At 39.3% G+C, this 11,439-nt stretch overlaps 1 protein-coding gene across 1 annotated transcript in view; it reads left to right on the top strand.

Annotated features, from left to right (window-relative positions):
- The first annotated feature begins 10,994 nt into the window (after nucleotides 1-10,994).
- The window catches only part of BARD1 (BRCA1 associated RING domain 1), a 76,872-nt gene continuing 76,427 nt past the window's right edge, over nucleotides 10,995-11,439 (top strand). Inside the window, exon 1 of the mRNA XM_063429967.1 lies at nucleotides 10,995-11,184. Within this exon, the coding sequence (XP_063286037.1) occupies nucleotides 11,048-11,184 (137 nt within the window). The 5' untranslated portion in view covers nucleotides 10,995-11,047. The remainder of the gene's footprint in view (nucleotides 11,185-11,439) is intronic.

Here is an 11,439-nt window from a genome sequence, read left to right as displayed (position 1 = left end):
ATGCTGCCACAAATAGGAGAAACCTTGTAAATGACACATTCTGGTCATTCGAATATATATATTTGAAGTACTTTTATATGCACATACATAAATCATTATTATATATATAGTAGCGGAGTAGGAGTATAAACTGCAATATCTCCGCTGGTAGACGTAATCCGCATACAAATAGAAGGTAGCGTAGTAATTTCAATCCCATTCCCCAACAACTGCACAAAACACAGTTTGGGAGTCAACTGAACTTTTATTCAACCACAGCAGGTTTTATACACATCCCCATGCAAGAAGGGGGTTTTCCCTGGTGGACCTTGTGGAAGACTGGGAACAAAAGTTACATTTCCCATGATCCTTTTCTGTACTGGGAAAGTAATTGCATAAGAGCAACTGCTTTAAATAAATCATCTCCCAGTACAGAACATTAAACAATATTTTAAAAACATCATAACTTTTATAATATTTATCAGAACTCACTGAAAAGCTAGGATCTGATCACTCAATCTGTCGAATTACCGCTCAGATCCGTTTGGTAGAATAGAAAAGCCATTCGAGTGAAGTTTTGGACCGGTCAGCCACGAAGTGAAGTCCCAAATTAGTTCCAGGCAATTGGTGGCTTTGACCGGTCTCCTTTTGGGAGTTCCTATGAGTAAAACAGACTAATGTACAAATTCAGAAACTGGGGAGTCGTGTGTCTGGCGGTCGGTGGTTGCATTTAGTCGAACGCAGCTCTGTTTGGATGAACGGTAGTACACAAATTAACGAGATGGAAATCCAGCGGTGTTCGCAATGTCGAGTGTCCAATTTTAGTTCCATGCACTAAGATTACTAAGATGCCAGGTGTTCGTTCATATGAACGGCGACCACCCATCCGACCCTTTTGATCTTGCGGTTTCAACATGTTGCCAATTCTTAATTAGAAACACACGACTCCACTATGTGGTCTCTCATTCGGTAGTTTATTAGACTTCACAAACGATATGTACCTGTTTTGTTCGTGAAGTCAAAATAGACGAACCAACTTAATTTTTTTAGACAAGTGACTAGTTTTGCCACAATGCTCCCCCAGAACCACAAGCCGGCATACACAGTCTGATCCCAACATATCGGCTTGGGGATGTCCGGAGGAGTACCCACAGATCACTTTTCAAGTTCAGTTTGTCTGGATAACCCGTCAGCGTTGCCATTTAGTTTTCCAGGGCCGTAGTGGATGGTAAAGTCAAAAGGCTGCAGCGCTAAACTCCAGCGAAGCAGCCTGGCATTGTCTCCTGATACCCTGTTAAGCCACATTAACGGGTTGTGATCTATGAGTAAGGAAAAGGGTTGTCCATACAAATACAGCTGTAGCTTTTTAAGGGCCCACATCACGGCCAGGCATTCTTTTTCAATGACAGCGTAGCTTACTTCTCGTGGTAGTAATTTTCTGCTTAAGTAAGCCACCGGATGTTCACGGCCATCTGCTCCGACTTGTCGCATAACTGCTCCCGAACCAAACATAGAAGAGTCTGTGTGAACAAGAAAGTGTTTAGTTGGATCAGGAGCAGCAAGTAAAGGTGCGTTAATCAGAGCAGTTTTCAGTTGCTGGAATGCCTGTTCACAATCTGGGGCCCAGACTACCTGCTTAGGGAGGTTTTTACAGGTCAAATCTGTAAGGTGTTTTGCTAGGGTATTGTAATCAGGCACGAATTTCCGTTAATATCCTGTGGTTCCCAAGAATGCTAGCACTTGGGTATTAGTGTGTGGAGTTGGCCATTTGGCTAGGGCCTCTATCTTGGCTGGTTCTGGCTTTTGTTGGCCGCTCCCTACTCGGCGGCCAAGATATTGTACCTCAGCCATCCCTATATGACATTTGCTGGGTTTAAGGGTGAGCCCTGCCTCCCTGATACGGTCTAGTACAGCTCCTATGCAAGTCAAATGATCGGTCCAGGAGTTGCTATAAATATGTATATCATCTAGGTAGGCTCAAGCGTACTCCTGGAACCCGTCCAATAGGCGATCCACCATCCTCTGAAAAGCAGCTGGAGCATTTTTTCATCCAAAATGGCATGACCTTAAGCCAAACGGGGTGACAAACGCTGACTTGGGGATGGCTTCCTCGGCGAGTGGAATTTGCCAGTACCCCTTACAAAGATCGATTGTAGTGAGGTACTGGCCCCTTGCCTTTTTGTCTAAGAGTTCATCTATCCTTGGCATAGGGTAGGCATCAGATAATGTTTTGTTAGCACTTGGGTATTAGTCTCCGGTAGTCTACGCAGAAGCAGGTCGTTCCATCCAGCTTCTGGACTGAGCCCAGAGTCCCCCCTCTCAAATTTAGGAACCCCAGGGCCATGTGACCACTCAAAAAAAAAAAAAAAAAAGCAGTCACATGGCCGCCATAGGTGTCCACAGTGCTGCCAGGAGGGGGACTGCCTGAACTGGTAAAAAAAATATTAAAAGTAAAAAAATAAATTTAATAAAATTAATAAATTAAAAAATAATATATATTTAGATTATACATATATTTGTATAATAGATTATAAAATAATTAAAGTATTTTATAATATACATATATATGATTTAATAAGTGTACTTTGAGATATATACACACACATCTCAAAATACACTTACGAAATCATATATATGAATTATGTATGTATAATATAAACTGCTTTAATTATAACATATACATATATAGGAAATAAAAGTTTGTGTGTGTACACATACACGAATTACATACTCACATAACATACTGTGTGTTGTTATATATATATATATATATATATATATATATATATATATATATGTAAAAAAAACGCTAAGTTTGGCCAGCGTTTGTGACAAAGTGGCTATTTTGAATACCGTGTTGTCTACATTTGAAAATGGTATGCCATGATGAGGGTTATTTCACATTCCTGGGCTACCATATGGTCTCAAAAGGCAACACCGAATTGGGGAAGCCCTATATTGACCCTATAACTTTCCAAAACACCATAAAACCTGTACATGGGGGGGTTATGTTATACTCTGGAGACTTTGCTGAACACAAATGAGTGTTATAAATCAGTTAAACTTATCACGACGATGACATCACCAGTAAAAGTGCAGTTTTTGTGTAAAAAAAAAACCTAATATGAACACTAACTTTGGCAAGTAATCTGTAAGTGGCTACTATAAAAGACTGGACATACCCCATTTTGAACAACCGGGGATGTCTACTTTTACAAATGCCATGCATGCCATGATGGGGTTCATTTTCATTCCTGGGCTGCTATACAGTCTCAAAGGCAACATAGGCCCAGCAAACCAATCTGGCAAATTTCAATGTGCAAACATGGAAAAGTCCTACATTTGACCCCTGTAAGTTTGCAAAAACCCATAAGACCGGTACATTGGAGGCACAGTTGTACTCAGGAGATGTTGCTTAACACATATTGGGGTGTTCTTTGGCAGTAATACAGAACAGGAGCTGAGAATCCATGCCTAAAGTACAATATGAGAGAAAAACAACAAAAATGACTACACAAAAGTTTGACAAAGACTGGTGGTAGAATTAGTGCATGGAAAGTGTTAAAATACCACTATTTGAAATACCCTAGGGCAGTGATGGCGAACCTTTTTGAGCCAGAGTGCCCAAACCGCAATACATGTCAACTTTTTTTTCCTCAAAGTGACAACATGGCAATTAAACCTGAATACTGAGATTTATGTTCAGAAAAAACAACTCGTACAGTTGTCCGAACTAGTTAACATCTTTTGTTTTAGAAGACACAACAGAGAGTTAAATTATACAAATTTTAAATAATGATATTAATAGATAAAATTAAGCACATATTTATTAGTTTCTCCAACAAATGCAATGCATACACACAGCTGAACACATTTACACATCGACTGCTTAATACATCCACACACAGACTGCTAAATACACACACAGTCTGTTAAATACAAACACACACACACACATACACACAGTCCGCTGAATACATACACAGTCAGTTGAATACACACGCAGTCAGTTGAATACACACGCAGTCAGTTGAATACACACGCAGTCAGTTGAATACACACGCAGTCAGCTGAATGCACACACACACTGCTGAATACACACACATATACTGCATTGAGGGGTGCAGTGTATGTGTTTGTGTGTGAGGGGTGCTGTGTGTGAGAGGGGGTAGCGGTGCTCTGTGGGGTGGTAGGGGTGCTGTGTGTGGGGGTAGGGGTGCAGTGGGCATGCTGTGGGGGGGTAGGGGTGCAGTGTGTGGGGGTAGGGGTGCTGTGTGTGTGTGGGGGTAAGGGTGCTGTGTGTGTGTGGGGGTAGGGGTGCTGTGTGTGTGTGGGGGTAGGGGTGCTGTGTGTGTGTGGGGGTAGGGGTGCTGTGTGTGTGTGCGTAGGGCTGCTGTGTGTGTGGGGGGGGGCGTAGGGGTGCTGTGTGTGTGTGGGGGGGGCATAGGGGTGGTGTGTGGGGGGGTAGGGGTGGTGTGTGGGGGGGTAGAGGTGCTGTGTGTGGGGGTAGAGGTGCTGTGTGTGGGGGTAGAGGTGCTGTGTGTGTGGGGGCGTAGGGGTGCTGTGTGTGTGGGGGCGTAGGGGTGCTGTGTGTGGGGGTAGGGGTGCTGTGTAGGGGGGTAGGGGTGCTGTAGGGATGTTCTGTGGGGGGTAGGGGTGCTCTGTTGGAGGGTTAGGGGTGTTCTGTTGGGTGGGTGGGTAGGGGTGTTCTATTGGAGGGGTAGGGGTGTTCTGTTGGGGGGGTAGGGGTGTTCTGTTGGGGGGGGTATGGGTGTTCTATTGGAGGGGTAGGGGTGCTCTGTTGGGGGGGTAGGGGTGTTCTGTTGGGGGAGGGTTTAAGATACATTAAAAACTTTTTTTTTTTTTTTTTTAAAAAGCATACTGAATCAGTATTCCACCCCCTCCCCCCTCCTCATCTTACCTTTGGTGAAGGACACAGCCATCCCTGGTGGTCCGGTGGTGGTAAGTATGTATGACAGGAGCCTGCAGCTCTCCTGTCCGCCCGCGCGATGCTGTGTGGAGCGTTGCCATGGTAACGCGCGGCAACGCTCCACACAGCTCGCGGGAGGACAGGAGAGTTGTTTCCTAGATGCCTCCCCCCTGCTTCCGGTCCTGCCGACAAGGAAGCAGAGTAGGCGCCTGCCGTTTCGGGCAGGCAGGTGCCTACTCTGCAGTGATGCCGAACCTACGGCCCCGTGCCCACAGAGAGGGCCCGGCGTGCCACCTGTGGCACGCGTGCCATAGGTTCGCCATTACTGCCCTAGGGCGTCTAATTTTCAAAAATATATGTTTTGATGGGGGTAAATTACATTGGCCGGCTTCAAAAATGGCCCAAATAGGACATGGGTGCATGATGACCAGCTGTGAAAATTCCAAGTTGGAAAACTGGAATGCGCAATCTCCAAATAAGGTCTTTTAGCCCCCAGAGAACCCAACACTTATACATGGGTGGTATCACTGTACTCAGGAGATGCTGCTGAACACACATTGGGGTGTTCTTTGGCAGTAACGCGTAAAGTTCTTCTTCATGTATTCTTAAATTGCTATGTGTTAAAAAAAAACAAAAAACTGCCAATTATTTTATTTATTTTTTAATTTGCAAAGATTGATAGTAAAATGGTTGCATGAGGAGAGTCTTTTAAAAAAAACATACATGTGAAGGGTTATTCAGGGATTCCTGACAGATATCAGTGTTACAATGTAACTTGCCCTATAACTTTCCAAAAACAGCTAAGAACATGTTCACATTGGGAATTTCTAGGACTCAGGACAAAAATTTAGAAACTATTTAGCACGGGTGTTTTTTTGGCATTTGTAGATGCACAACAAATTTTGGGGGTCCAAGTTCAAAAATGTTTTTTTTTTTTTTTTTAACATTTATTCATTATATTTTAGAATTTTTTGATAGTAAATTATATGATGAAAATAATGGTATCTTTAGAAAGACCATTTAATGGCGATAAAAACTGTATATTATGTGTGGGTACAGTAAATGAGCAAGAGTAAAATTAGAGCTAAACACAAACATTGCAGAAATGTAAAAACAGCCCTGGTCCCAAACGGTAAGAAAATTGTTCTGGTCACTAAGGGGTTAAAGGCGTTTAACTCTTTGAAACAAAGCTGGACATCCTCATGCATTGCATGAGGATATCTAGCATCCTGCAAAACCCCACAGGAAAGCATTGAATCTATGTTTTTTTATCGGACTAATGTTAGGACACTGCTCACCACACAAGGTTCCTGGATTGCGGCAAAGTTGGCAGAGCCTGATCGAACGCTGAATGACATTGGTTCAAAAATCAGGTAAGTGGAAAAAATATATATTTTTAACCAGATTATTTGCCAGCAGGACAGCCTCAAGAAACTATAGTGCTAAGAATACACAGTTTTGTATTCCAAACATTACAGTGCTCCTTTAACCCCTTAAGGACGCAGGACGGTTCAGGACCGTCATCGGCATTTTTCCATTGCCGACCGACGACGGTCCTGAACCGTCCTAAATTTAAGATGTACTTACCCGATCGCCGTCGTTCCCCCGGCGGCGATCGGCAGTGCTCCCGTTGTGGGGAGACTGCCTGCAGCCCAGACAGTCTCCCCATGGCGGATTAGGACCCCTGTGGCCATGTGATCGCCCAACAGGGCGACCACATGGTCACAATAGGTGTCCATGTGTCTGCCTGCAGGGGGACTCCCTGCAACTGTAAAATCAGAAATAAAAATAAAGTTAAAGTGAATTAAAAAAAATTATTATATATGTAAATATATATATATATATATATATATGCATATATTATACCTATATAATATATGTCTACATATCATATAATATATATATATATATATATAATGTCATACTAAGTGTATTTTTATATTAATATGTACATATATTAATATAAAAATACACTTATAATTAAATTACACACGTGTATATATATATATATATATTATTATAAAATACAAATAAAAAGTAATTTAAATTAAATTAAACATGTAAAAATAATAAAAATTAAAAAAAAATTATATATCTATACGAAATTTTATTCTAACTGTATTTTGATATTAATATATATTTATATCAAAATACACTTAGAATGAAATTGTATATATATCTATGTATAAATAAATAAAAAGAATACGAACTATTCATATGTCCATATACAAAATTACATAAATAATTATATAAATATACACGTAGACTTCAAATATATAAATATGCATATATATTTAAATTCTACGTGCGTATTTATGCAATATTTTTACATAATTAAGTTATTTTATTGATTGCAATTTAAGGGACCTGCCTGCCAACCCAGGCCGAAAGTCCAGAGAATTTAATTTGCTATCACTGTATTTTACCCTGTAACGTTCTACGACACCCTAAAACCTGTACATGGGGGGTACTGTTTTACTCGGGAGACTTTGCTGAACACAAATATTAGTGATTCAAAACAGTAAAACATATCACAGCGATGATATTGTCAGTGAAAGTGACTTTTTTTGCATTTTTCACACACAAACAGCACTTTTACTGATGATATAATTGTTGTGATAGATTTTCCAGTTTTGTAACACTAATATTTGTGTTCAGCAAAGTCTCCTGAGTATAACAGTACCCCCCATGTACAGGTTTTATAGCGTTTTTGAAAGTTACAGGGTCAAATATTTTTACATTGAAAATGGCCAGGTTGGTTACGTTGCCTTTGAGAGCGTATGGTAGCCCAGGAATGAGAATTACCCCCATGATGGCATACCATTTGCAAAAGAAGACAACCCAAGGTATTGCAAATGGGGTATGTCCAGTCTTTTTTAGTAACCACTTAGTCACAAACACTGGCCAAAATTAGCATTCAATTTAGTTTTTTACTTTTTTCACACACAAACAAATATGAACGCTAACTTTGGCCAGTGTTTGCGACTAAGTGGCTACTAAAAAAGTCTGGACATACCCCATATTGAATACCCTGGGTTGTCTACTTTAAAAAAAATATGTACATGTGGGGTGTTATTCAGCGATTTATGACAGATAATAGTGTTACAATGTCACTATTGATACATTTTAAAAATGTATGTTTTGAAACCGCAATATCCTACTTGTACTTATAGCCCTATAACATGCAAAAATATAGCAAAAAGCATGTAAACACTGGGTATTTTTAAACTCAGGACAAAATTTTTAATCTATTTAGCAGTTTTTTTTATTCGCTTTTGTAGATGAGTAAAAGATTTTTCACATAAAAGTAAAAAAACATGTATTTTTTTCAATTTTTCATCATATTTTTTCATTTTGTAAAAATTAAATTACATGAGATTATATAAATAATGGTATGTAAAGAAAGCCCCTTTTGTCCTGAAAAAAAACAATATATAATTTGTATGGGAACAGTAAATGAGAGAGCGGAAAATTACAGCTAAACACAAACACCACAAAAGTGTAAAAAGATGCCTGGTCGCAAATGTACAACATCGCAAAAACAGTCTGGTCCTTAAGGGGTTAACCCCGTAAGGACCGCTTACGGTTCAGGACCGTCAGCGGTAAAACGTGCGTTTGGACCGCTGACGGTCCTGAACCGTCATAATGGTTTTGGGCAACTTACCTGATCGCCGTCGGTCCCACGGCGGCGATCAGCTCTCCTCCCGGTCCAGGGGGACTGCCTGACTGCCCGGGCAGTCCCCCCTCGGCAGATCAGGACCCCACGGCCATGTGATCACTCGATCACATGACCGCAATAGGGGTCTTTGTATCTGCCTGCAGGGGGACTGTCTGTGCTGACAGGCAGTCTCCCTGCAAGTAAAAAATCATAAAATAAAGTGTAAAAAAAAAAGAAATCAGTGTAAAAAAAAATAATAATATGTGTATATATATATATGATATATATACATGTATTATATCTATATATACCTATATATAATATATGTATATATATAATATATATAATGTCACACTAAGTGTATTTTTATATTTATATATACGTATATTAATATAAAAATACACTTATATTTAAATTACACACGAATATATACAATATATATAATAACTATATATATGGTATATATATATTATTATAAAATACAAATAATATGTTAATAAAAAGAAATAACAAAAAATTAAAAATAATTTTTAATAATTAAAAAAAATTATATATATATATATTCAATTTTATTCTAACAGTATTTTGATATTGATATATATATATTTATATCAAAATACACTTAGAATGTAATGATATATATCTATGTATAAATAAATAAATAAAAATAATACGAAATATACATATGTCCACATACAAAATTACATAAATAATTTCATAAATATACACGTAGACGTCAAATATATAAATATGTATATATATTAAAATTCTACATGCATATTTATGTAATATTTTTACCTAATTAAGTAATTTTAATGATTGCAATTTGAGGGACCTGCCTGCCAACCCAGGCCAAAAGTCCAGATAATTTAATTTGCTAGCACTGTGCTTAACCCTGTAACTTTCTATGACACCCTAAATCCTGTACATGGGGGTACTGTTTTACTCGGGAGACTTCGCTGAACACAAATATTAGCGTTTCAAAACAGTAAAACATATCACAGCGATGATATTGTCAGTGAAAGTGAAGTTTTTTGCATTTTTCACACACACAAACAGCTCTTTCACTGAGGATATTATTGCTGTGATATATTTTACTGTTCTGATACACTAATATTTGTGTTCAGTGAAGTCTCCTGAGTATAACAGTACCCCACATGTAGAGGTTTTATAGTGTTTGTGAAAGTTACAGGGTCAAATATAAGGCTTGATTTTACTTTTTTTTTTTATTGAAATTTGTCAGATTGGTTAGGTTGCCTTTGAGAGCGTATGGTAGCCAAGGAATGAGAATTAGCCCCATGATGGCATACCATTTGCAAAAGAAGACAACCCAAGGTATTGCAAATGGGGTATGTTCAGCCTTTTTTAGTAGCCACTTAGTCACAAACACCGGCCAAAGTTAGCCTTTTTTGCATTTTTAACACACAAACAAATATAAATGCTAACTTTGGCCAGTGTTTGTGACTAGGTGGCTACTAAAAAAGACTGGACATACCCCATTTTAAATACCCTGGGTTGTCTACTTTAAAAAATATGTACATGTTAGGTGTGTTTCGGGGATTTATGACAGATAACGGTGTAACAATGTCACTATTGATACATTTAAAATATATATATATTGAAACAGCAATTTCCTACTTGTATTTATAGGCCTATAACTTGCAAAAAAAAAGCAATAAAGCATGTAAACACTGGGTGTTTTGAAACTCGGGACAAAATTTTGAATCTATTTAGCAGTTTTTTTCATTAGCTTTTGTAGATAAGTAAAATATTTTTCAAGTAAAAGTCCAAAAACATGTTTTTTTTTTTATTTTTCACCATATTTTATTATTTTTTTTAAATACAATATATGACATAATATAAATACTGGTATGTAAAGAAAGCCCTTCTTGTTGTGAAAAAAACAATATATAACTTGTATGGGAACCGTAAATGAGAGAGCGGAAAATTACAGCTAAACACAAACACCACAAAAGTGTTAAAACTGCTCTGGTCCTTAACGTACAAACATCGCAAAAACAGGCCGGTCCTGAAGGGGTTAAATATTTCTAAGCATATACACACGCTTGCTGATTTTTTTTTTAACCCCTTAAGGACCAAACTTCTGGAATAAAAGGGAATCATGACATGTCAAGTGTCCTTAAGGGGTTAAAGAATACAGTGCAACTACACGTATGCAAGGTCTTATTACTGCATTTTTGGAAATGAACATTCTTAAGTCTCTAAATAAATGTTACATAAAAATATGCTATTTAACCTTCGTGCCTCTTATAACAGCTATGTAGAGATACTGGGTACAAAGTTCTATATTTCTACATAGCATTATGTTGTTGTTTATTTTTTCCCCTCTGGCTCTAGGGTCACTCAGATCCCGCCCATACAGCAGGTCAGGCCGCGCCTTGGCGCCATATTTGAAGTTCCCGCCATCCACACAATACGCGCGGTGTCCACACTCCTCGGGCTCCGGTTCTTCTCAAGCCATGTCAAAAAGTCTCCGGTCCGGGGATCATTCCCTCGCTACAGGCAGCGGAGACCCCGTTACATACGTGCTGCCAAACCTGAGCCGGACACGAGCAGCGCTACGAGAGCTGGAGACGACACTGCTGTGCTCCAAATGGTACTGAGGGAGGGGGAGGGGGCGGGGGGGTCACCGATATAAAGGCGGAACGAGATAGCTGGTGAGAGCAACGGGGGAGGGAATAGCGTGCGGACCTCCAAGGGGCGGGGCTATGCTATCAGATACTCGCTGTATGGGTTTTACGTCACCACACCGAGTGCAGGATAGTACTTGGTGGGAGAGAGGAGAGATGTGATAATGCATTCCCTCTGTAACTAAACAACACATCTCAGGTTTCTCGTGGGGAAACTTTAA

Source organism: Pelobates fuscus, chromosome 8, assembly GCF_036172605.1.
Source record: "Pelobates fuscus isolate aPelFus1 chromosome 8, aPelFus1.pri, whole genome shotgun sequence".
NCBI lineage: Eukaryota > Metazoa > Chordata > Amphibia > Anura > Pelobatidae > Pelobates > Pelobates fuscus.
This window is presented reverse-complemented; position numbering and strand designations above follow the sequence as displayed.